The 27,941-nt window shown below is 41.6% G+C and overlaps 1 protein-coding gene across 1 annotated transcript in view; it reads right to left on the bottom strand.

The window, feature by feature from the left end:
- slc25a21 (solute carrier family 25 member 21) overlaps positions 1 to 27,941 on the bottom strand; it is a 127,455-nt gene that overhangs the window by 50,758 nt on the left and 48,756 nt on the right. The window contains exon 3 of the mRNA XM_022196996.2: positions 5,773 to 5,821. Coding sequence (XP_022052688.1) covers positions 5,773 to 5,821 — 49 coding nt within the window. The remainder of the gene's footprint in view (positions 1 to 5,772; positions 5,822 to 27,941) is intronic.

Genomic DNA, 27,941 nt, shown 5'->3' with positions numbered 1-27,941 from the left:
AGGGATTCCTCCTTAAGTGCACAGGGGTTCACCGAGCAGTTGGGGGCAAACGGAGGTGGAGGCACGAGGGAGGAGGAGGAGGGGAGCGAAGCCTCACGGGCATCCTCGCCGCTGTCACATGTGCCCCTCAAAAAAAAGGCTGGACGTCATCTGTCAAAGCCCTCATCAAAGATCACTTTCAAGCCCCCCAAGTGGCTCACACTTTCATGCGTGCTGTGACCAAATGGAGGTAGTGTTGCCATGGATACTGCCGTGGGCAAGGGCCAGTACCAGGTTTTTCCAATCAGGCTTGAAACAGGCTACTGGCAGGCTTAGCGGTTTGCAATGACAGCCATGTCATACAACACAATTTACAGAATTGCACAATTCAACACAGCTCCTCTAAAACACATGTACAACAGGGGTTTGAAAGAAAACATTACATAAATCGCTCAAGGAACTACAAATTCAGAAGAAACGACGGAAGATTAAACAACGCGATCCCACATGATATCGATGAGGTAGTTATGTCATGAGGTTTATATTAACAAAGCTAGTGGCTGAATCAACAACAGGTTAGCTGAGAAGCTTGCTGAAAAACTGAAACCACACAAGAATGCAGAAACAAAAGTTCACATTTAGTGGGACGAGTTGAAACGCTGGGTGACGAGTGGTTGGAGAGAAGAAAAAGAGCACGGGGACAAAAGGAATCAAAGAGGAGAGAGCACAAAAGAAGGCAACGGTGAAAGAACGTGTCGTTGAAAGGAGCGAACAGAAGTGCAGAAGGAGTGGCTCAGGCAAGAGTTATTGCACGAAATACATATTTTGGGGCTTGTTACGTCGAACGCGTCAGATCTCAAAAAGTTCACTGTGACACAAGAAGTGGCTCAGGTAGACGCAGACACGAGGAAGGTGTGGTTTCCCCTCTCTGGGCGGAAGCAAATGGGTTGATGGGAAGCCGTTTTCAGACGTGTGCGAGTATGTTTGCGCATGCATGTTTATAAGGGTGGAGCTCCGTGTAACAGGATCTCGACATGAAGGGAAATGCGGGCTCAGTGCAACTCTCTAATGAGAGGGGGAACCTGATCAGAGTCAGATGGGGTGCCCCGAGCGCACAGCCCCCTGCAGAAAGTGCCGCCCGACACCCTTTGTTACCTCCAAGTGAGCTGAGACCAGCCCATGAACCATGTAACTAGGTGGTTTCCAGGTTAATGAAAAGCTGTAACTCCGGTCCCACTGTCTCTCTCTGCTAAACTGCCCTCCCTCCCCAGTGTACCACCCCCTCATCTTCACCCCCACATTCCAGCCCCTTGCCCATGAAGGGGGGAGCATTAGGGTCAGGGGCAATTAACTGTTTACTTTGTGTGAAGCATGCTACATTTACATGTTGGGCTGATTATTATCCAGAATGACTCACGATGAGACAAATGTTTCGATTTCTGGATTCACTTTAATTTTTCTGGATGGCATGTATGAAAAGCACCAAACAGAACAGTCACAGACGCAGATGTGAAGTTGTTGTTCTCAACTTTAAGTGGTTCATAAAAACCAATCATGGTACACAAGTCCTCTAAGACATGCCGTTCTTTGCTCCCAAAATTATTTCGCAGAGGTTTTGAGAGGCATGCTTTCTTTACAGAATCAACAATATTGCATATTTATTAGCCAGAAACTGTTGGATTTTCAACTTTTAGAGTCATTGAACTATTCATTGATGACCTACTGTTGAAGCTTGTGTCCGGAGTTTCCGTTTGTTTTCAATTTATGTATCATTGTTTAACAAAGCTTAAATGTGTTAGTCTAGTTCGATACTATAATATAATGTTAGTATGACGCGATATGAAAATTTATTCATGAGCTCCGCCTTCCTCTCATAGACCCCCATGTTATTCCAAAAAGCGCCGGTCGGCAGCTAGCCAATGAAGTTCGAGCTTCCGCTTTGTCATGCTGTCAATCAACGGTTATGCGCACAGCAAGCAAGCCCATGCAGAGGTGGGCGAGCTCCGCACTACGCAACCGCGCGCACATTTGTTTTGCTTGTGGAGGAGAGAGCATCAGGGCTCAGCAACTTCCAGAAAAGTTACCAATCCCACGGCTTGTTAGGCCAAGAGACTGCAGGACGTTTTTTGGCTCGGGGTGCTCGCGTCGCTCCCCGACCACGGCCTCCATAGCCCGCCTGACGGCTTCGTTTAGATGCCCGACCTCTGGAGGAAGATGTTGGGGCGTCTGGGACATACTCTTCGTCAGAGGAGTCATGCAATTCTTAACTCTAGATAGAAATAAATAAACAATGTAACACATATACACGCGTAAATGCACTAAGTTTGATAAACAACGTCATCGAGAGGGATACACGAGTGTAATCACAAGCGTGCACAAATAAAGGGCCGTCACTAGGTATCTCGCGAAATCAGAGGGAGGGTAGGACCAACAGTGTTTTGGGAGACGCTGCGATTCAAACTCCGGACACGAGCTTTAAGTTATAAAAAACAAAACATAATTAAGCCTAAAATTGTGACAGTTTTACAGATCACTAGACATATTCTTTACATTATTACTCCATGACATTACCAAAAATAAAAGAGTTGAAGTTATTTTGGGATGGCAATCACAGTGTTCCCCTTCATCAAACCTAACAAGCTTGTCCCCCCAAAATACATTACTATATGGTTTAACTGCATTCTCACCTTGTTTTGAAATAACAAAAGACTTTTAATTTGAAAGAGCCACAGAGGCTACACAAAGTGGTATAAATTGAGAATGCCGGCATCAGTCAGCAACAGGATTTTTCCCAAAAGACCAAGGTTCATGTCCCAAGTGGGGTCATATTCTTAGATTTAAGTTTCATTTTCACACTTTGTTTTTACTTGTAGTCTTAACTCCTTGCTTGCTTACATGGTTAGGTTTTGGAAAATAGCACAGTTTGGGTTGAAAATCGCCATTTTCTGGGTTACCAGCCCCAACCAATTTAATAAAAATCAGATGGCTGATGGGAGCGACAGGAAAAAATAAAGATATCCTGATTTGAAAGAAATCTGATACATCACGATCAAGCAGAATAAAATGTGTCTCTCAAAACACAACTCAAAGTGTAGTTCAGCTGTAGAAGAATGTCTTTTCTGGGAGACAAGGCTGAACCTGATATTCTCTGGTGTGCACCTCGGTGTGTGAATGTTCTCAATTAAAATCTAAAAAAACTTTAGAAATGAATCAAAATCAGGATTTTTGGCTTTTCTTGGTTGTAAATTGAAGGTCTTCGGGTACTGGACTGTTATCTTTGGGCACAATTCACCATTTTTCTGAAATTTTATTGAAACAATAATAATCGTTAGCAGCAAGCTTTTACTGGCAGCTTTGTCCAAAAGAGCCAATTTTATTGCCATTAAAAGCCAATTTTTCCAGTACAAGAAGTCTTAAACAAGACGTGAAACCTCTACCAGCTCATTTGTTGCAAAACCCTCTTGTGCTTATCTCAGAACGGCCAATATTATTAATGTTCGACGCTTTTTCACCGATGAAAGAGGCTGTAAGTCAAGCTGATGGAAGGTGGGCTCTGCAGGAGACCCTCAGATGTAAGATAGATGTACTTGTTAGCAAAGGTGAGTAACAGGGGTCATGACTTGACTGGTCAGCCAGCTCACCGCAGAGAGTAAAAGTGCAACAACAAAGGCATAAAGACACACTGTGAGACTTTTACTTTTACGTATCATTTCGAAACCAATGCTCAGTTGCTTAAATACTCGCCATCGTTACCCAAAAGTGCTTTTTCCCATCACAGTTTTTCATAGATACCCTGAGCAAATTAGTTTGATTTCCTCCTCTGCTTTAAAAATATCTCACAAGTCCACATTTGGCGCTATCAATCATGTTCGAAGTTATGTGTCACGCTTTTTTTTTTTTTTTTTCTTTCTTTTTCCAAATCTCTGGAACACAGCTATTCATTTCTCTGCCAAAAAGTAGTCGTCTTGGAGGATGAAACGGTATTTGTTTAAAGCAGGAAAAGCTGCCAAACGGTCTTGACATTTTTGTGATTCATGACGGCAGTATTTAGCCACTGGTGGAGTAGCCAACTGCTCACAGCTAATCCGAAATCTGCAAATTCACCGCTCCTTCCCTCCATGAGAAAGCAGAGAAAGATAAACTCTCATTTGGAAAAAAAAAAAGAGGTAAACAACACCAGCTCCCAGGCAGGTAAGGTACACATTTTTTTGTCAGGTTTACCTTTCCAAGAAAAAAAAAGAAAAGGGACGAGGGGAAAGAAAGAGAGAGGAAAAAAAGAGAAAGCCTTTGATTCTGAGTTGGTGGAAAAAAGTAAATTTACTCCAGTTGCCGTTCAGTTTGGACCGGTGGACATTAAAGCAGGAGCCAGTGCCTAATAAGAGCCATGCCTGAGAGAGAGGGAGAGAGAAACCCAGTGGAGGTGTGTCTGAGTCTCGGCTCCAAGGTTCCTGCTAATAGATTTCAGCTCCCTCAGTGTCCCAATTAGCTGGTATGTATGCTCGGTTTATGAATTCATGTGTGGACGCTCAGTGTGAGTACAGTATGCACGCAGATTTGTACATATTGCTTGTTTTTGAGCGTGCGTTTGGGCCGTTTGGAGTTAGCAGCAACCGCCTGTTGTCTCTTGACATTGTCTAAAGCTTCCAATTAAAATAAACAGTCTTAAGCCCCAAGCTCAGACCAACAGGAATCAATTTACGTAGACTCAGACCCGGCAACAAAATGCCTATCAACATAAACACATGGCGACACAAACAGAAAACAAACAGATAAACCTGTCCAGTTTTAGAGCAGCTTTTACCGCTTTTTAAGGAAGAGCATTACAAAGAAAATAGTGGGTGCACTTTTAACCCTGACCTCCGAGTGAGGACGGACAGGCAGGGCTCAGGACTTACCTGTAATAAACCCCCACGGCTCCCACACGTGACCGTAAATCACACGGTGCTGCCTTCAAAGTATCAAATATCAACTAATACAACGCCGCTCACCCCTGGCTTTTATCCCTCTTGTGTTTCCTTTTCTCTGTGTTGTGGTGGTGGTGGTGGCACTGCCTTTAAAGTGCAACCATCTCACTTTTTTTTTTTTTTAAAAGGCACGCCGGGCAATTTATTTACCAAGAAACTGCTGCCGTAAATGACAGAAAAAGCAGTACAATTTACTGACAAGTAGTGAATGGGGCAGGAGTTGGGGGGCGGGAGGCTCAGAACGAAGCCAGAGGTCTTGGCTGGGCCTGTGAAAGACTATAAAGCTTTAGTAGTAGCCCACGACCTGTTTATGGCTGGCTGAGACACTGGGGCGTGAGGCTCCTGATCACTCTGCTGCTCACTCTTGCTGCTCTTGCATAACACAAAAAACAGAAGATGGCAGCAAGAAAAATAAGCTATTAAACACAACAAGAAGTGCATGTAGTAGCGTGTGATTTATTCTGCAGGGGCCTTCCAGAAAAGGACGGCAAAGTCTTATTCTTTTTTCTTACATTAAAAAAGGAGCAATTTGAAGCGTAAAACTTCTAACATTGTGTGAGAGATGAATGAGTAAACGATGCATTTCATTTTCCACAAAATGTCTCAGGCTCTTGGCATCGGTGCCCACTGGTGTGGAGAATGAGCTGGCCAGGGCCCGCTGAGCTGAGGGAATGAGACTTGGTATGATTGGAACTTCATTACTCAGACTGGAATACCCACCAAGAGGATTCAAGGCAGATGTGGACTAAACTGGCTGTCTTCTAAGTGGCGTAAACCTTCAGTCGACAGAAGATGCGGTATGAACTTAAATGTGAAATGTGCGGCTTACCTCGTCTTTACCACGTCAAGGGGATGCATCAAGCAGATCTCTACCAGACCTGAGAAGTAAAAACAGACAGAATAAGTCACATTCTTCTACCAATATCTTTTGAGTAGCGGCTCTAGTCTTAAAACAAGTTATTTACCCAAAAGTTGAATTTACATTTGGTGCATTATTAAGTTACGTATAGGTTTTAAAGCTAAACAGTCAGGCTTTTGCATATAAGTTAACGTCCGTTTTAGTCTGTCCTTTGCCAAACATCTTCACACAATGCTGATTATCATTGCAGAGCCAGTTTAATCCCTTTGTTTGGCAAGACACCAGAGATTTAAAGCTGCTGTCTGTAGCGACATTCCTGCACTGGTGCAATAGCAGCAGTGCATTTTTCCATCAACCAGCAATGACTGAATTACCAGAGCTGAAGTGGGAGAGGCAGAGCAGACCGTAGGAGTATAATGGAGCTAATAGCAACAATAAAATTTCTGTTGCTGCAAGTCAGGAGTCGACTGACATGCTTTTTGGCAGAACCAATACCAATATACCTGTTATTAGTAGTCAAAGAGACTGATAGCTGATTTTCAAATCTGACATTTGCAGTCAATATGAAAATGCTAATGTTAAAATGTAGAATAGCACAATCTCCAATACAATTTTTTGCTGAAATGCTTGTGGTAATTTATGTTTCACATGTGTTTAGTTAAAGAGGACTTCTCAGCAATAATCTTCATGGTACATGTCCACAGAATCCATCAGAAATCAACAACTCCCATTCATTGTCTATGTGAAACACTGCTCTATATTCTGGTAGCGTCACGTTGTGTTTGGAGAGACGGGGCATCGTGCTGTCTGCTCCTCGTTTGCATAAAGTTGAGGTCTTGGCTACTTTGTGCAAACGAAGAGCGTCCAACGTGATCCGACGCCTGACACAACTTGAGGAAAAACTTCTAAACTAACCGAATCTAACATAAGGACAGATTCAGCAACTGCATGGCTTATTTCTTGCCTCAAATGGTTTCAGAAACACATTTTGCTGAACTGTTTTCCTAATTAAAGAGAGTTTCCGAGCGAGCTGCCATGTTGGTCCAGTTTGAAATCCTGCAAATGAAGTGCAGCGGTGTGAATCCTGTGTGGAATTCTGTTGATGAGCAGCTTTCAACTGTATATATTTGAGCTGTACGCCATCAAGCGTGCAATGCTGGAAAGCAGTGCGATGCTTCACGTGTAAAAACGTCCCTGTGGACACATACTATCAAAGTTAATAGGCCATTACTTGTCATGTATAACCAATCAGATGCTACTGTTGGTGGCTACCGACAGAGAAAAGAGGCTACATCAGAGACAGAGCAGTGCATCTTTGATTTCTTTCAATTTATCTGGAATTGATTAAAAAGAACAATCTGTAAAATACTGAATATCTGATCTGATAACTGCTTGACCCTTATTCCAGATAAACAAGAAACTCGACATTCGGATTTTCTCACCGCTAGAAAAGAGACAAAAGTTCTGCACTTCAGGTTTAACCATACCATTAGCTGTAGATCTACTGTAAATCCTTAAAAAATGCAACTACAAGGTGAGGTTATGGTTTCTGTTATGGTTGGAGATGGTTGACTGCTGCATTAAGGCACTTTAAGAAAGACTCAGTAGCAACATGCACTTTTTTTTTTTAACAATGACTAATTCATAATAGATTCATTGTTATGAGCAAAAATGGGAAACAGTTGCCTTTCGCAGGCATTTTCTGGTTTATATCTGGTAAACTGAACACATTTGGCTTTTGGAACACTGGTTGTATCATACAAACAGTATCTAAATAGTTTTTAGACAATAAACTGTGGAACAATCAATAAATATCTGCCAATTCAGTGGATAATATGGACATGTTGCCCTCCTACTTTCAGATCTTCCGTATGGACTCAATGTGAACTTGTACATATCTGTTAAAGCCTGTGAAGATCAGATAGCAACATAAATCTGACGCTTTGCATCAAGTGTGACATCTAACCTTTGAGAGATCTGATAAGAAGGTTGCCTAATGACTAACAGGGGCAAAAGTCAAAGGATGTTTGCTCACTGGATGTTTGCTCCTTTCATTTTAAAGTAAAATCATTTTTGCACCAGCAGCACCAGAACCTCACCACCACTTATTCAAATGCTTCACTAATTCTTGGTGTTTTGTGCCATTTTTGCCAGAACTCCAGTGATCCAACAAGACTTCTCTTCCAATCCCCGTGAGTGACTTTAATTCCCGACATTCCGAACAGCTGAAGCCACCGACCATATCATCCACGTAAACCCAGTACATCAGGAACGCGGCAGCAGCTGGAGAATCAATGCAGCCGGCTGATCATGGAGAGACTCTGAGGTTTCACACACACGCTAACTATGTGCATCTGTGTTGAAAAGCCACTGCTTTGGCACAGGGACCTTCTGACTCAATCAGGCTTTTTTTTTTTTAAACTCGTGATCCGTCCCTTTTCTGTTGCTCTGAGGGCTTCCCTTGCAGATTCCACTGTGTGTGTACACAGCTGCTGTGCAATATGGGTTCTTTCTAATTTGCTCAATTAAACATATTGTCTATAAAAGAGTGTATCTTCTGGGGTTTTTCCAGGGAAGTAATTATCATGTGAACTACCACAGAGAAAAATGTCTTCGTTGACAGTTGCATCTTAATGTACGAATGGGAGAACCGAGAACTATTGAACTGAGAGTCCAGCAAAAATTCCGTCTGTCACGGCTCAGTAGGCCTGCCTTTGGTTTAATGACGCCGCGTTAAGATCTGTCCAGCACAAAACTGTGCTGGACAGATCGTTTTCTGGCGTTGCTATTAATAGCCCCGCGGTGAAGATGAGGCGCGTCAAATCTTTCAGCAGGTAATCAGATTACATGATGAAGCCAAACCTGCCCGCCTGCTCAGTCAGCCTGAGCAAACACGAAGACGCTGGGAAGTGAACGAACATGTTCAAGGTGATCGAGGGAAGAGAAGAGTTTGGGGGAAAAAAACTTCTCCAAATGCCAAGTTTGGACACTTACTAGGAAGACAAACGATGAGAAGATAGAAAAAAATCTCTTAATCACCCGAGGTTCTCTGGAAAATTGTGTGTGATGCAAGTTAAAGTGAAGCAGGAGTCACACAGCACAGAAACAAAGCCCTCATACTTCACTTTATTCCATGCAGCTTTCTTTAATGGAGGCTAATTTGATGGGAAATACCAATCTGAAAGAAAAAAAAATGTTTGTAGGGACTAATTCAAGTCCTAAACTCACTTCTCATCTGCTCTTAGACAGCATAAATGTTTCCTTAAATCTAGTAAATGAACATTTTAGAATCACTTTACAGCTGAATTTACAGGCTGATAATTTGCCCAGAAAGCTATTTCAGTTTGGTGTGGTGTTGATTTATTCTATACTTCTATTCAGGAATATTAACTCCTTCGTCTGTCATCCAAATCTAAACACAACACAAGCACAGACATCAGTAACTGACCACACCCTCTGTTGTCCTGCTTGTTAGCTTCCATTTAAGCCTTCTGAAGTGTACTAGTAATAAATATATACATTAACACTGATTCTGAAAATTTCATTAAAAAATAAGTCTTAAAAATGATCAAGAACTGTGGATATCGACTGACATTACACATTTTAGCGTGACACATTTTTCAGCTATATTGCTCAGCCGTACTTCCACTGTAGCAAAAGTATGCAAATCGATGTATCGTTACATTTATCTTGTAAATATTCCAGATAATATGATACTAGAAACACAGGAAGCAACAGAACGGAGAATCCATATGTTAGTGTTCAGATTTGTATTGAAACTAAACAACTTTAGATTGTTATAGCAGAAAATCTATGTTTCCGACAGACTCCTGGACACTGTGTAACCTGCAAAAATACATTTATTAGCAACATTTTAGTGGTAGACCTCATTTGGCAAAAGATGAAGAGTTGCCTAATGAAGGTTTATCAACAAAATGTGGCTAATAAATGTAATTCTGCAAGTTAGACTGTGTGCAGAAGTCTGCTGGAAACTTTTGGATACCCTTCTCCTCTTCTGCACACCTACTTGTTAAAATAGTTCCTTTGAGAAGAAGCTGCTGGTTACCTTCTACAGAGCCACCATAGAGAGCATCCTGGGCTACTGCATCACGGCGTGGTACGCGGGGTGCTCAGCAGAAAACAGGAGAGTGCTGCAGAGGGTCATCTGCACGGCCCAGAAGATCACTGGCTGCTCTCTGCCCAGCCTGGAGGACATCGCCAACTCTCGCTACCTCAGCAGAGATGGCAACATCATCAACAACTCATTCCACCCCAGTAACCATCTGTTTGACCTGCTGCCATCCAGTCGACGGTACAGGTCACACAAAACCAGAACAAGCAGACTCAGAAATAGCTCCTTCCCAAAAGCTATTACGGTAGTCAACAATCACAGAGCCAATCGAACCTGTTCACCCCCTCCATCCATACAAATACTGAAGACATCGACCAACGAATAACATTTGACACTCACATTCCTTCAGCACCTGAAAGACTCATGCTGCTATTGCATTTATGCCCTTGTGTGTATATATTTATTGTTCTTTTGAAATTGTTACTGTTTATTGCTGTTTTTTTGCTTTGAAACCATATGGGAACTGGTGTCCTAATCTCATTGTACCCGATACAATGACAATAAAGGCTATTCTATTCTATGCTTGTCTTAGAAGCTACATTTGCATTTCCATCATTAACAAACTATATAATATGTGATATAAGACAATATTTCTAACCAAAACAAGAGAAATACTTGGAAGTGCTTTCACATTAAACTGATCCAGAGTTCACCTTCAACTGTCTGTTCACGTTTGGATGCTTCACTACGATGACTCACTCTAGATCATCACAGACCTCAGATTACAGGAACTCTGAAGGACACAAGTTCACTCTAAAAGGTAACATTAGGTAACACTCTTGACTAATTGGCAGATCAGCGTACAAAACAGATACGGCGATTAGTTGAGTGTGTTTAGGTGTGTTTGTTCACTTATCGGGCTGTCAATATTCGAATCCAAGTGCACTCCATGCAGCAGCGCCTTCGAATATCAGGCTAGTGTCAGTTAGCAATGCATGCTGCGTTTGTAGCTCCAGGATGACAGCTGTGGAAGGATTAAGTGATGACAGGTACAAATGCAAAACCCAGTTGTGTTTGTTTAACAACCGCTGCAGACAAGACACCTTAAGAACAGCTGATGGCAGACGAGACGACAGGCTGTGTGGCCCGAAAACAGGAGAAAGTTTACGGCCATAATCCTGATCTGACCTCTGAATAACACCTTAGTCTGCAGTTTACTGCTGTCTGGAAAATAAGCTTCAGAATGCAAAGAAATAAAAAAAATATGAATAAGCATTTGGTGCAAATTTTATACTAACATATGAGAGCCTTGGTGATATTAGAAGATGTTTTCATCATAAAATATGAGGTATTTAAAGACAATTTGGTGACATTGCTTGAAATTTTCAGTCAGTTTAGAAGAAGACTTTCTCTCAACTCCAAGTCAAAAGCTTTTACTGCTGAGAAAAGTCAAAACAGAACAACGCCATTTTGTTCCTCATATGCCATGAACAAAAACGCTGCAGAAGACGCCAGTGACATATCAACAAAAGATGCAACCTAAAAACAGGCAAAAGGTGAGTGCATCAGTGGATAAAAGAGGTATAACGGGTGCTCTTCAGGATCTAGTGGAAAAAATCCATTCAAACAGCAAAAAGAAGAGCGGTCCGAGGCACTCCGAGTACTTAAAAGTCCTTTAATAACTCATGGACGGCATAATTGGCATAATTGTGCCTCGGACCTCTCTTCCTTTTGCCGTGTGAAAAGATGCAACCTGTTCCGGAAATCAATTTAAAATTGTTAAGGCTATTTTTAGAAATGCGCTAGGTCACTGACATTTCAGAAATTCTTGTCTCCTGCTCCAATCCTGCAACAAGTGTGCAACGGTTTGGTCTCACGTAAGGTGTTATTTATAGTGTTTTATTTGCTCAGATCTGGTGGTGACATGTCATCAAACTATCCACATGTAAGGCACCAAGCATGTGATTACCCTGACTAGGCTTGTCACGATCATTACGGAATCACCCGATTGCAATTGTTTGACCTGACCTCGATCATTTTTCACACAATCGTGAGAACAGTTTCCATTAACCTGCGTGCAAAACAGCTGGATGGAGCTGACAGATGTCATATTTCAATCACTATTTCGCTGTGCGCCAGATGTTTATCTCGAGGCGTTTAGCTTTAGATTGCATTTTGACGAGCATCTATTGACAGTGACATCGTGGATTTAGTTGCAAAGCATTTCGATGTTACGTAAAATGCAAAAGAAGGAGGCAATTTAGCAGATTTGTAGCAAAGACGTGGCGGTAGAGGGTGTTAAAACCGCTGATTAGGCAAAAAATGAACAGAAAAAGGCAGCTGAGAGGAATGAAAACTAAAAATTATACGATCGTGACAGTTTTTTTTCCTGAGAAGCAGCTTCTTTCTCTGCTGCGCCTCAGTGCATCCTCCTCCTCTACACCAGCTGTCAGCACGTACTACTGTTTAATCATAGAGTAGCGAACCCACACACTCTCGAGGGCACTTCACACCCTTCCATAACCTCTGCTGTAGCTGCATGCTGAGGGAATGATGCTACTGAGCTGTTTAGTTAAACCCTTTACTTCTCTATTCCTTGAGTTTTCCTCCAGCGTCCTCCCACTCCCCCCCCCGGCTGGCGTAATATTACATCGACCTGACATCTGCACGCTTTTTTTGGGGCTTTGCTACGCACCGCTGACCAACATATAGGGAGATTCCATTATTTGAAGGTTCTTTTGTTTCTGCGTCACAATGGTACTGACAGGGCTTGTCAACCGGCGCCTCTGCAGACGCACACGCAAACAGGCACGAGTGCTAATAGCGAAGGCATGTCTGGAGTGCCGCCATGCAGACACACTTTTTAAATATAGTTGCATAAAAATGTGCCAAGACACAATGTAAAGGCTAATTGTGCCGTGGAAACGAAAAGAGCTGCAGGGATACGGTGAGATATTAGGCTGATTTTACACCGTGACAACATGCAATTTGGATCCAAAGAATGGTTTTCTTATTGCACAGAGCTGACGTCATGTGCAGGGGGCTTTAGCAGCTGCAAAATTGGGCTTTTGTTCCCGGCTTTTGTTTTGAGGCTCACATAAGAAGGCCATATGGCAGAAACAATGAAGTCAGGTGTTAGAAAGTGCTGCATCATCCCTCGATTCAGGTTTACTGAGCAAGTAGCCCCACTGGTAGCGCTGGTATTACTATTGGCACGGCATTCCAGGTCGTCCGATGACTTGTCGTCTGAAGACAGACGATCATACATCACGCTAGATGAGATGATTATCGGAGTTGGTTTTGGCTGTGGAATGCATTGCAGTTTTTTGCTCCCACGCAAAAGTGAGAAAGCAAAACAATAGCAGCACCAGGGAGCGATTGCTCAACGGGTGCAGGTGTCATCCATCATGCAGAAACACACACTGAATGACTGCAATTCCCAGCAGCCACGGGGAGGAGGTCACCGCCACAGGAAGCAGGACTCACCCGGTTAAATGGACGAATACATGAGAGACACTCTGGCAGGTCATTTCACATGCTTACTCGACCCATAAATGCAGCAGGCTACGATGCTGGCTAACACGCTACTTCCTGAATTATGCTAATAACTATTTGTTTACTAGTAGATTGAATGAAAATGAGAATTTTTCATTTCTACCATTAGATATCCATTCAACCGGATCTGTTCTGCAAATGTATTTAAATTATTATTATTATTATATAATTGTATATTATTGTTGTTTTTAGAGTTTCCCTGTTTTGTTAAATCACAATTAACGACTATGATCGCAGCGGATTTTTATTCTTTTACAATATCTGACCAAAAAACTACACCATTTTTATTGTATTTAAATCAGCAAAAATATTATTTTACAGATATTTTCCACTATTGGAAAGAAAAATAATGTAGATAAAGAAATAGAAAAAATCATGTTTTAACTTTTCTTTCACATACATTCCCAGTTTTGTTAAATTACAAATAACATCTCATAAAATCTATGACAAAAGTATTAATGTGCATGGTACCTGTTAACAAATGAAGGTGTTTCATTTAAAACATGACATATTCAGCGTTTTATGATCTGCTATATAAACGTACACTGTAAAAAATGAATTACAGTTTTAACTGTAATTTTAAAAATAATTTACAAATGTTTCCTGTTTTGTTAAATTAAAGAAAATGACAGAAAATAAGGCCAAAACTGTAAAAATAAATAAATAAAAAGTTTATATAAAAATATGTATTTTTGCAGATACATTTGACTATAAAATTACACTATTTTTTACTGTATTCAAATCACCAAAAAAATATTATTTTACAGATATTTCTGCTATTTAATGGAAATAATATGTCTGTTAAGGGTTTAGATTTTTTGATGTTACAGATTTTCCCAGTTTTGCTACATTACAGACAATATCTTGTGAAAACACAGGAAATAAAACATTCATTTACATGTTGTCTTACAAAACAACAACAACAGAAACTACACAAGGTCCACCTTAAAAAAAATAAAATTCTATTTTTATGGAAAAGAATTCCCTGTGGCTGTAAAATTACTCTTCATTATTTGACCCTCGAATGCAACAGCCTCAAATGATGGCTAACACGCTACTTCCTTAATTATGTTAATGGCAGTTTCTTTATCAGTAGACTGAATGAGAATGGAGGTTTTTCATTTCAACTAAATTCTAAACATAGAAATTATATGTACCAGACAGTTTGTCTTTGGTTAACAAAATCACCAACATTAAAACATAAAGAATGCTTAATGTGTTTCAGAAATAAAACCTACATTCCTAATCGTTTTACAAACACGATACTTTCCTTGGTTCACTGGGAGCCAAAGCAGAAAATCGCAGCTCGTCCTGCGGTTTCAAGGCGTGAGATGAGACACAAGAGTGTCATGATGACAGAGCTTCACCTCACAGGCCCATTCTGGTTTTGACAGCACCTCCTGACTGAACCTGCAGGTAATATCTCATGCCTGCATGTCCTCCATTAATACTTTTCAAAACACATCGGATCTGGAATACCAAACAAACCCTGCGAGGTGTTGTTCCCCTGCAATTCGTCAGCTGCAGCAACAAAGCCAACGCGATATCCATCAGCAGCAGGGCTGGGGCGCCGGCTGAGTTAGAGAAGCTGATTAATTTCAGGCTCTTTTAAAGCTCAGGGGTGAAAAAGAATGAAGAATGTCATAGCGATCAATGGGGCGATAAATCAAAAGATGCACAGGTGGAGATTAGAAACTTGGGGGAATTACCATTTAAACAAACACAAGGAGACAGAAGAATCAGAAATGGTTTACTTGTGTCTCTCTTGTTTGCGGCCTACCTGCAAGCGCTCAACCGTCACACTAAGCAGTGTTGATTTTAGGCGTTTTGCTTTTCATAACATGCAATTAAAGCCTACCTGACTACATTTTTCCGGGACATTTATTGCGTTATTTTATGCCAATATAAACCGACTGCGACAGGTGACGATAAATTTGCACCGTATTTGTAAGAAAACAATCGTGGTCCTCATAAACACGGCAAATCAGAGGAAGCGAATGAAATAAACGTAACATAAAAGTACCCAAATAACATGGGGCCTGGCTGCTTTGGTCAGGCCAATAAACCATAGTTACTACCAACTGAGGCGCACTGCAGGGCTGAAATACAGCCTTGGAGCCAAACTTGTTTTTAGAGAAAACAGCTGGTGTGACATTTCCAAACTGATCACATTAAAACTGAAACGGAGAATAAACCATCTTCATGCAAGGATGGCACAAGCAATCTGTCAGGAGAAGCACCGCAGGGGAAGAGGGAGGTTACATATAGAGCTTATTATAAAGACAGAGAAAATAATGCTGGACTCTCCTGTTGGAGGTAGAGGAATCTGTTTTTGGAAAGTCTGAGGAGGAACAGAAGAAAAAACACAAGCTACAAGTGTACAGGAACTAATTTCGCTGGAATTTACATACATTAAAACAACTAAAACAGACGTTAGAATGGGTTCGGACATCTGGAGGAAGAGGAGAGAGAAGCGTTGAGGGCTATTAATCACGGATATCACCAATCAGGCTTCCTGTTCTGGGAGTGCAGCGGCGTCCAGGTTGACTCCCCAAACTAATTCTGCACTTGAAAAAGCTCAAAGGGTGCTTAGAAAAACAAGCAGGACCATCTCCAGTGTCAGCGGGGGGATTTTCTTTTTTTTTTCTTTAACTCAGGGCCCCTGACAAGAGGTGCTTCAGGCTTTCTGTGGGTCTATTCTACTAAATTATCACCTCCAAGAGCCCACTGTGGATGTTCACGCTCAGAAAGAGTGGAGTGAAATGATTAAAGCTAAAACTGAAGCGGTATCTTAATGTTTAACATGCTAAAACCGCAGTTAAATGAGACAATTCTACCATTTTTACATTTATTTTACTATGTGTTGAGTTATTCACTTGATTTTCCCTGTTTTGTTAAATTACAAGTATTATCTAGTGAAATCACAGAACATTATTAATTTATGTCAACTATAAAAAAAACCAAAACTGTAAATAATGTCCACATCAAAAATCGTTGTACCTTTTAAAATTGTAATTAATTCTTTTACGTTACCTTTTGACAGTAAAATTATTATATTTACTGCTTTTAAATCAGCAAAAAAAAAGTTGTTTTACAGACATTTGTCAATATTTGAATGTACATTTAGACATATGAAGGACTGATAAGTTACAGATTTGACATGTTTTGCTAAATTACATATAATGTCTAGTAAAATCACAGAAGAGGTATTAATTTTTGCAGGTTGACTTTAAAAAACTGGGCAAAACTGTACATAAATTCCACATGAAAAATCTGTATTGTTGTAAATGACAGTTCACTGTTTTACAGATTGTAAACTTACACTCCATTACTGTATTTAAAATCAGCTAAAAAATGTCAGTAGTTATTGTTGGCAGTTATTTTCACCATTTCTACAGCTTTTTTTTTTTTTTAATATTACAGTATTCCATTGGTTTTTAAAATATTTTTTTCTGGAACATTGTCTGTCACACTTTCAAAACGTCCTTTAATTTTAAACAAAATTAAGTATATTAGGGGTTGATCATTTTAAAGATTACCCCAGCATTGTTAAATCACAAACAGTATCCAGTAAAATTACAGAGTATTCATTTAATTTATTTAATAAATATTTATTTACATGCTGACTTTAAAAAGAGACAAAACTGTACGTAATGTCGACATCAAAAACCTGTATTTTACAAATAATAATTTCTTGTTTTGCAGTGGGTGTCCTAAATTTACACTGTTACTGTAATTAACTCAGTTTAAAATATCGGCTAAAAAGATCATTATGCTATTATTTCTTTTTTACCACCATTACAGTTTTTGACCATTACAGGTTTCTACCAGCTTTTAAAGTATTTTTCTGGCACATTTACTTCCACATTTTTACAGACTTCTTTTACAGTGTAGTAGAGCAAAAATGTACAACAGCTGCATCTAAATTTTGGTGGAAAATGGGAATGTACCTGTAGAAATGTACTATACTTTCCCCACGACATGAGGAAGATTTTCACTGAGATCATTTTCTACTGAAGGAACTTCGTGGTTTCACACTGTGACCACAATCGAGACGTTAATCCTCCTTCAGGCTTAACTGAAGAAGTTCCTGATAATGAGGAACAAATATCCTGCAGAGCCTCAGTGTGTCCTGTTTACAGCAGTCACCAATGCGTGACTTGCAATCAATGAGGTGAAAGAAAGAGGCTCATTTACTTCACCTGATACTTCTGCACAACACTTTGGCAACGCCCCTTAAAATAAGTAAAACAGCTCCTGCATTTCTAGATTTCCCACCAAAGGGTTAAAACAAACAAACAAAGGCCACATCCATCATACAGTATGCTGACTTTTATATCGCGTTTGTAAGTGATATATTGATTTTTCGATGAGTGTGCTGTCTCCAGGTTAGATTTATGCTGGAAGCTGTTGCACATTTTCCCCAGTGGCTATGAGCAGAGAAAGCTGGGGTATGTCTGTCAAACTGCAGATGAACTCTGTGCTACTGATGGAAGTCAAGGTGTGTGTGTGTGTGTGTGTGTGTGTGTGTGTGTGTGTGTGTGTGTGTGTGTGTGTGTGTGTGTGTGTGTGTGTGTGTGTGTGTGTGTGTTCAGTTGACTGGGTCAGGCTGAGCTGCCGGGCTGATGGACTAATGATAGATTTCAGTTGTCACATGTCAGCGCTGTCAGGGGCCTCCACCCTCCATTACTGTCACCGTCTTCTTGACACCTGTGGTGACATTTTTTTGCTCCATCCATGACTACCTGATGCAAATAGCTGCACCAGGGGGACGGAAGCGGGTACAGGAGGAGAAGAAAAGGCTACAAAATGGATGCAAAACCTGGTGTAACTGATGTTTGCGAGGAAGTGCTCCGTGTCCTCTCGCTCTGATTTCTTTTATGAGGTTCGCTTTTTAAACAAATTGACTCCAACTCCTGCAGGACACCTGTCACCATCTAAATAAACTGCATAATCCTCCAACAAAGGTTAGACGGTATGAAGTATGGCTCTACAAATATGAGCCCAACATGCAACTGTAAGGTCTTCAGGAGGTTTCAGGTGAGTAACAATGGCAGCAAAGGTGCCAGAAAAAAATTAAAGGGTGTAATACTGTATTGTTGTATTGTAAAATGGCAATTTTTAGCTGATTTAAATACAGTGAAACAATGTAATTTTATGTTTACACGTTGAAAAGGGAAATAATGGCAAAATTATAATATAATATCTGTAAGATAACCATATACTGCTGATTTAAATAAACTAAAAAATGTCAAATTTTATGGTCAATTGTCATAAAAGAATAAATCACCATTTGCAAAAATACTGACTTTTTATTTTGGACAATTTTGCCCAGCTATTTTTAGTTTTTTATTCCCCGATGATTTTACAAGTTATGAAGTCTAATACGACAAAAATTGGGAAATCTGTAAAATGACAAAGTATAATACAGCACAGTTAAAAACTATTTTAAAAAATTCTGGCAAACACACCACACAAACTTCTGTTTTTACAAAAAACAACTGTGGCTCATTAATTTCCATTCCTGACTTTTGTAGTTAGATTTAAAATAACACAAACAACTTAAAAAGCTCCACACACCCGACTCTAATTTTGTGTTTTTCACAATAACTCTCATCAAAACCAGAAAACTTATCTGTTGGTTGTGTTTTATCTGCAGCTCTGTGGAAAAAAGATGTGATGCTCTACTGACAGCAAGTGGGAATGATAGATTATGCTGAGGGAAATGACTTCGCAATCGGCTTAAAAACTGTGTTTTGTTTACAGCCACATTATAAAGTGTTTGAAGTGACCACAACTCTCGATTTGCCGCTCTGACTCGCATCTTCTCCACAGCCCAGCATCATATCATCATATAACGCCAAAATGAAACCAGAAAAGCAGATTTAATTCAACCTGCAGTTCAGAACTTGTCTCCCCCCCTTCTGGCAGTGAGAGTAATTACACAAACGCCTCTACAAGTGATTCACCTCATTTTCACACTGTAATATTTCAACTGTCGTTCCTTATCTGTTGCTTATCTGTAACGCCTTTTAGGTTTTCCCCCATCTTCAGCTCTGACATCGTTGCTGGTTGATGCATCGCTGCCAGTGCGGGCATGTCGCCACAGAAACCAGATTTAAAGCGTTGGTAAACTGCGAAACACAGATATTTACCTGATGCTAATAGGCTTAATCAGAATTTCGTGAACTGGTCTGGTGAGAGCTTTAATGTAACAGACGTTCCCACACTTTAAAAGTGGTGGTCATAGCGTAGCATTATTTGGACACTCTTGTTGTAAGTCAATAAATTTTCACTGCAAAAACCGAATTACCTGTAATTTGTTAATTAACTTATTGCTCTTTTACGGTCTTGTTAAATAACAGATCATAAATAGTAAAATCACAGAAGATAAGTATTAATTTACACTTTAACCACAAAAGAGCAGCCCAAAACTGTAACTAAATGTCCACATCTAAAATTTGTACAATTACATATAAACTGGTACAAATGGTAATTTCTTCTTTAATAACATTTGGCAGTATAGTTACACTATTTTACTGTATTTAAATCAGTGAAAATATTCTTATTTTACAGATATTTGTCATTATTTGAAAGAAAAATTACATAAACTAAATGTATCCCAGGAACCTCAGAATCACGATCAGAAAGATTTCTTGTCTTTGTATCAAACAGTACAAGAAGACCGGCTGTGCAGACCTAAAAACACAACACATGCATACATACACACACTGTTTCACACCCAAATAATTCTATAGATAACACAGATTTGTTTTCTGTTAAGTGATCTTTGTTGCTGTAATACAAAATTGTTCTCTATAAATGGTTGTAATTAATTGTTGTCCATTAGCCTCAACTAAATTTAATGAAAAAGCAACCAGATCAAATTGAAAAGCCAATAAATTTCCATTTAAAATCAGCTAAAGGTGACACATTAAAACATGAAGCTGAGTTATTTGGCTCACTTGACAATAAATCAATCAATGAAACTACAGATTTTTTGAGCTTGGTTTAGACGCAGTAGTGCTGGAAAACAAACCCACCATGACACCCCGATGGTTGAAAATAAAATCAGTTCTGGCCTCTGCTTCACAGCTAAAAAACAAGTTCTCCGGTACGCTTCTGAAACTGTGCAGGGCACAACAAACGGGCCATTATGGTGAGCCTTTCTAGGCTGCTGAGTGACGTGAAGCAGGATGGTAAACGGGTAGTAAGTGGACTCCCCACTATAGACACCACCCTCATTAACTTCACCACCACGTCACCGCATCGCTGGAACATCACAGCCGCTGCAAACACACCCACCGGGGCTGCACCCTCCTCTAGTCTTCAGCAAAAACGCACCTTGTGTAAACAAAAACTACACATCATCCCATCTCCAACCCCCAGAGGGGAGAGCTGTGTCATTACTGTCACCTAGTGGATGGAGGGGAGACGGAGATTGATTAATACACAAAGAGGTGAGACGGAATGAGACGCAAAGCACATGTGGGAGCCACACAAAAGATGGCTTTCTGCCTGAGAGGGGAAGGAAAGCAGCTGCAGAAGCATATTTCATTTAATGCAACAAGAAAAGTAGATATGCAAATTATAAATCAGAAGAGTGCGTCTCTTCAGGAGCTACTTCCCTTTAAAAGAAAACTGATTCATGTTATTTTCACAGGAGGACAGAAGTGACCGCTCGGCCAAAACAAGCACAACTTTCTCCGGAAGCTCACCTGAGTCCATAAAAGCTGATAATAGAGCCAATAATTGGGAGGGAACAGCAATAATGGAGTTTTAGTGAGGCAGTAAATTCTTTAATTAGTTGTTAACACCCTGTGTCTATATGGATAGGCTCGAGTCCCCCCTCAGTTACTACGCCAGGCTGGATGGACACTCGGGCAGAAAGAAAGTGACTCGTCTTTAAAAAAACAGAAAAGACCATCACTTTTACTGTTAACAGGGCTGTCCAGCACCTGCATGTCATAATAGCAAAGCTCCTGGGAGATGTTTAAAGCTACAAAAGCTGCCATATGCAAGTTATTTTACAGCTCAAGCTCAAAAATACAGTCGGGGCCAGAGATCATCTGTGGGCTCAGGCTTGGTGCCACCTGGAAGAAAACCTCAGCTGGCTGACATTTTGGGACCCATCACGGTGGGGACATTCTCCAAACATACAATCTTTTTACGGGTAGCAGAGGAAAAAAAGGCTGCAAGGTAGATAAATGCAAATGATGCAGGGACTGAAAAACCGGCGGACATTCCTGGAGAGTGATACGATCTCTCTGAGCGCAAACCAGGAGCGACACAGTAGAGGAGAGAGTGAGTAAGTGCTTGGGGTGGTCTGTTCTTTCTGTGCCGGGTTTGGGAAAAGGAGAGGAGCTGCGAGGCTGCCGTAGTAGGAGGAGCTGGACGCGAGGCAGCAGTAGCAAAAAAGGGAAGTACCCGCTCGGTTCCCTCTTGTCCTAAGCCGGGAGAGTTAAAGGCAGGAAGCCATTACCAAAGTGTAAATGCACTCAGCCATCACTGCTTAAACACAGTCAAAATATGTTCCAGCACTTGAAAAAAAGAAAGAAGTGGGAGGAGGTTGGTCTTGTTTAAACGAACAGGGCTCTCTTGTCCTCTTTAAAACTTTCAGATGAGGCAAAGGCCCTAAACAGTCCTGCAGCTTCACACATATTGTCAGGAAAACTCGCCGAGTCTCTTTCCAAACATTGCATAACGCCGCTCCAGATGCACGCCGGCGGTTTGAGCCTGATGAGAGACCGTGATTATGTTACATACGGCGGTGGCTGGACCCAATAATTAAGCAATCAGCAGCACAGCTTTGTGTTACGTCCATGATTTATCAACATTATTTGAATTGGGGGTAATTAATTGTCACAGGGAGGCTTATTGGATCACCGTGTGACAGGGCATCTCTGACGGCTTTTGTTTTGGCAGATGGCCCTGTGCCACGTCGCTCACCCAGCACCGGGCAAACCGTACTTGGGGCTTAATCACAATACAGGCCTTACCCTCGGCCTATCAGTGCTTTCAGAGTCATATACAAACAAAGCAGAGATGCAGAGATAGACAAACCGGTTCCCTCATGCACTGTTTGAACAAAAAGTGCAGGTCAAAATAAGGAAACCCAGAATAAACCAGAGCAAACATGCCACTTTTCCTGCAATCTGAGACAGTTAAGTGAAAATTTTAAACACAATCACATGTCAGGAGCTGGAAATGAGAGTCCAGGCTCTTCTGGATGTTGTCGAGCTGCTCCATTGGCACTGAATGACAGACCATCTTTCTGAATCCACTCCGCGTCCGAGGTGATGCTTTGAAAGGTCAAGCAAACATTCTTTGAGCACATAAGCCTCAGATTCATTGTCAATGGAGCAGATCCACCTTTTTTTTTGTCTCATAATGGCATCAGATTATAGCCTCTGTTCTTTAGTTTCAAGCTTTGTGAGAAATTTGCAGCAGAAGAAAATACCCGGAGAACCTTTTTATGTAAACTAAAGGAGTACTGGTACTGCACATGCATGGAAACCTCTGTCAGAAACATTAAAAAAAAGAGCTTGTACGCTCTAATTCAAAGCTGCACTGACTTAATTTCACATGTGTGGCTGCCAAATTGCTAATGAAATTCAGCAACACGCAAGAAGAAGGAATAGCTCCATCATCCTGCAATTGAGGGGTCAAGATCTCCTCGTTGGACAAACTCCAACTGAACCGTGCACGGATGTGGTGGTCGCTTTTATCCTGCTATTTGTCCGACAAGCTGAAATAACTCCAAACTGTCAGCAGAGAATTATGAACAAGAGCTTTTTTTGAAGAAAAGCAACCACACTAGTAAAATCAAAAAGAGGTGTTTGAGGAGTTCCACAATGTCTCATACATCATTTACAAATTGATTATTAAAATGGAATAAATCGTAAAAAAATCAAAGCGCACCAGTTTATGGAGTATTTTTTGAGGTTTTGAAGTAGTTAAAAGTTCAAAAACACAAGATGAAACATGATTATAAATTTCAGGGATCATTTTATTCTTGTGTCACATGGAAACACATTATTTTTCTTTTGGATTTGGATATGTAAAGGTTCATAAAACTAACAGATGACACCCTTTGGCTCGGACTCCGCCACAATGTGTGAGGGCTCTTGTGCGGGAGCCAGCCGGGTCTTGGGACGGATCCTAACATGTCCTAAAAGGATCCGTCAGTTTGCTTATGTTTAGCCATCGCTGAAGCCAGTTTGGCGACAGCAGTTGCGTGGCCTGTGTACATTTGAAGCAACAGCGAGGCGCTGCGGTGTGAGAGCGGCAAAACGCTTTTTGGGCACCGGCTTTGCTATGACAGATGCCGGCGATGAACTCTTGACACTGGCTCAACCGGTTTATGTTCAACATGTGTGTCTCTGTTACTGTCTCTGGTTTCCAGGAGGCTGCCCTGCCTGGCTGGCTTCGCTGTGGACGTAGGTATGTGTGGGTCTGCACATGTGAGAGATGAGAGGAGCAGCAGGATCTGTAGCTATCTGGGAGGTTGAGCGTAATGACACACCGGGGACAGATTAGGTTCCTGTCCATCAGGGTTCCATCAGGAAGACTCTGATTTACAGCCGTGCTGACCAGCCAGCTTGCCCTCCACCCAAAGCAAACACACACGGAAAACACCACTGCCTCTGTGTGGTGGCAGCTGGTGGGCTTCCACACATGTTGCATTTGGCTACTCCGCACTCTGGTCAGTTTTTTGACTTTAACATCAGTGCAGATTTCACTGCGGGGCCGCCTTACAGCAAAAAGACAAGCCTGAAATCACAATTAAGTCAGTTTTGATGTTAAATTCTTGCAGTGTGAGCATATGCATACATTGTCGGACTAGAATGTATAATGCCACGCATGCTACCTAGAGCCGGCCTCCCCCAGAACAGTGAAAGAAGGGAGATGGACAGATCCATTAAACAAGATGTCACCCCCAAACACAACAATGATTAATCACGCGCTGCAAATTATAAGCACCTGTATGTATGAACGGCGAAGCAAAGGTCTCTCCCACTGTCTGACTGCATGCTTTCACTCTCTCAGACAGCCGACCCACCACCTCTACAACTCCCCCAGCCCCCGTTTCTCCTCGCTGACCCTCTGCCCCCCCTTCACCCGTACCAAGAGGAAGTCTGCCTGAAAAGAAATAACTCACCACGTACACAAATGGCCATTTTGACTTAAACTCTCCGTGAAATGATCAGTTTTGATGTTTTATGCAGACCTGACGCACAGGAGCTGCGACTGAACGCTACATGCAAAGCAAAAGTTTTAACGCAGGCTCATTTTTCTACCGCTGATATAAATGAAGGCAGTTTTTACAAAGCTAATTGCTAAATCCTAACCCTTTCACAATTATCCCTTTCTTACAAAGACACATTTCATTTGTTGGACTCATACAGTAAAAGCAGTGTGCAGCACGTAGAGATTAAACAAGTATGTGTCCCTGTAGATGACAGAATATGGACGAAACTACTGTGTAAACACTAGAAAGAAAGGAGCTATTGTGGCTGTGGTGTTGGTATCTTAAAATGTCTTACTTGATATTAATCATGAGGTTTTGTGCTTTCAAACAGTGTATTTGCCAAATTTATTGCATAAAGATCTGATGCCGCTCGGCCTGTTCTGGGGACTTTAAGAGTAAACGGACTAACTTTCTGAGCCGGTCACATTCACTCTGTGTGGGATCATTTTTCACTGCAATATAAAGTCTTGCACCTCTATGGAAACACAACAACCATGGCAAGGAGGAGAGAAAACTCAAAAATGTCTTTTTTGCAGTTTGATACAGTTATAATGACATGAATCTTAAAAAAGATGATGAAGATTGGTAATTTATTTTGCAATAATCAAAAAAGCTGGAATAAACAGCATATGTGCCGCGTGTTCACAGGTGTGAAAAAAATATGGTGACGCTACATACTATAGATGTTTTACTGCTTATATTTACATTTCTAATTAATTCCTATACTTGTCTCCCATCTGCTTTGTGTAAACACTGCCTGCAGTTCAGCCGAACAGTCCACAAATTTTTGTGATGTGTCTTTTGGTTGCAGCTAAATCAGTTTGCACCCAATAGTGCAGATTTTTTTCTTTTTTTTTTACAGAAACTGGTGCAAATGGTTTGTTATTACATTGAACTTGTAGAATACAGTGCAGTTTGTGAAATTTAAAGAACTGCTGGAAAGTTGACAGTCCTTTCATTCTGTTTTTACACTTTCCAGTTATTTTCAAAAAGAAAACATGTCTTGAAAAGTGCAGTTTCGGGGTTCAGAGGGTTAAAGAAGTTTGTTTAGAAAAGGGTAAACTGAAAAAACAAACCAAAAGATTAAATGGAAATTCAGTTTTCAAACTTAATATGGCAGGAAAAACATTGTTGTTTTATTCATCTTCCAACACTGTGAATTTGCTTTGAGAAGACTGTGGCCCTCTGTGTAAAATCACCTGAATTCATTATGCTAACTAGCCAGCCGTGCTGATAGGCACACGGGCTGATGTGAGGAAATGTGAGTTTGATTAATGTGGCCAAATTGAGCTGTGCAGTCTGCTCCCCAGCCCCAGTTAAAGGAGTCGCCTGCCATCAGGCTCAAAAGGGCTGCAGGCTGCAGAGCGGCCCTCCGACCTGCAGCACCTCCCGACACTTCACAGCAAATCTGCAGCAGACCTTCCCTCTGCTGCCACACGAAGCAAAAAGTGGCCCCTGCATGGACCTGAGTCTGAGTCTAGCTGGCACACAGAGCCCTAAATGAAAACCATACTTCTGATAGTTTGCACCATGAGGGAGATGTGCTTTGTGTTTTGCATTCATGTATATACATATCAAGTAGACCTGGGCTGGCTTGTCTCTGGCTGTGTTCTTCCAGTGCTTTAAAACTAGCCAGACCCCAACAGTCAGGAAGGACCAGTTGAACCAACGAACATTTTGAAAGTTTGTCCCATCTGACAGCCCAAGGCAATCAGTCTGATGCATCCAAAACCAGCTACTCTGGGCAATCCGTATCCCTGAGGGGGTAAAAGGCCACCAAAGTGCATGAATAAGGGATAGAGCTGCAGAATTTGAGGGGAGAAGAGAGAGAACGAGGGAGGGAGGAAGGGGAAAAGCAAAACTGAGCAACACACAGAGCCCCAGGTACCTGCCTGTACAGTCGCCTCTCTCCAAATGTTTACTTTGGACCAGACTGGCGGCCAACTGGTTGCAATTGACCCTCTACCAGGACGAGTTAGAGAGTGAACCTGAGACTTTTCCTTCTGGGAAAAAGATGGAGGAAAGCCACACACGCACACTCTGAGAGCAAATACAAATACATATCAGCAAAATGTCTACAAATCCCTTTAATAGCACCAAAAAGCACATTTAAACGGTTCCCTGTCATAGTCAGCTCAGTGCCTCACAGCGCTTCTTTGCTTTAAAATGAAAGTGCGGGCTATAATTTCAAAAATGAGTTGGAAAGAGGCCAGGAGTCAAGAGCAAAACCACAGAAGTCCACCTGCCACAGGTGTTAAAGCTCAGCCTGCTGACTCTCAGTCGGGTGGAAAACAGGGCGGCTGGCACACAGGACTGGGCAAAGTCAGACACTGTCACCACCAAAAACACAGACTTGGAGCTCTGACCTGCCACTGGTCATCCATCCAACAGCAGGAAGAGGCTGGGATGTGATGGAGGTGGGTAGCAGAGAGGAGGCCCGCTGGCCCCATAGACTAAATAAAACCTCTTAATCCTCATAAACTACTCCATATGAGTATTACATCCCTAACTCTGCGCAGGACTTCCAAAGGAATGGAACTCATTTTGCGGGTAAAACATTACCAGAATTCCTCCTGTTGCTGCCTGGCTTCCATAATAGGTTCCGTGTTCTGCTGAAGCCCGCTCCGACGCGAACCCCCCAATTTCCCCCGCAAATATTGATGACAGAATGCGCTTATGATGAAAAATGCCCCGGAAAATGTAAATGAGGGGGCTGGCTGGATGCAGTGATTACTGTCTATGCGTAAGTATGTGTGTGTGGACAGGCAAAGCACGCCGCCTGACAAGGATACAAAATACATGCACTGGGCCTTTGGGGATTCGCTGCACCACAAGAAGAAGGAGGGGAAAAAAAAGAAAACAGCAGAGCTAGCACGACGCCCACTTTCTAAACATGATCATACAGGCCTGCAGAGTTGATATGATTCATCAATAAAAATCACATGTAAAACAAACATGTACGTGTAATCATTTCCCTTGTCAGCTGGCCTATTCATGCTCAGCACGCAAGCCCTCTGAGCATACACCTGAGCAGTGTAAGCACGCCGGGCAGGAAACACCGAGGGGAGGGGGCAGGTAGGCATTTCACTCCAGGCCAGTCATTTGTCACAATTGTCACCGAATGCACAAACACAAATTACTGAATTATAACTGCGGATGTGTGTGTCCTGCCTTGCTTAAATCAAGACAAGCGCTGGGAGCTGTCATAACAGGGGGCCGGCGTCTGGGCCACCATGGAGGTGGAGGTGGCCCGAGCCCGTT

Source organism: Acanthochromis polyacanthus, chromosome 1 (genome assembly GCF_021347895.1).
Source record: "Acanthochromis polyacanthus isolate Apoly-LR-REF ecotype Palm Island chromosome 1, KAUST_Apoly_ChrSc, whole genome shotgun sequence".
In the NCBI taxonomy this organism is placed as follows: Eukaryota; Metazoa; Chordata; class Actinopteri; family Pomacentridae; genus Acanthochromis; species Acanthochromis polyacanthus.
The sequence above is the reverse complement of the archived record's forward strand: the minus strand, read 5'-3'. Positions and strand labels throughout refer to the sequence as shown.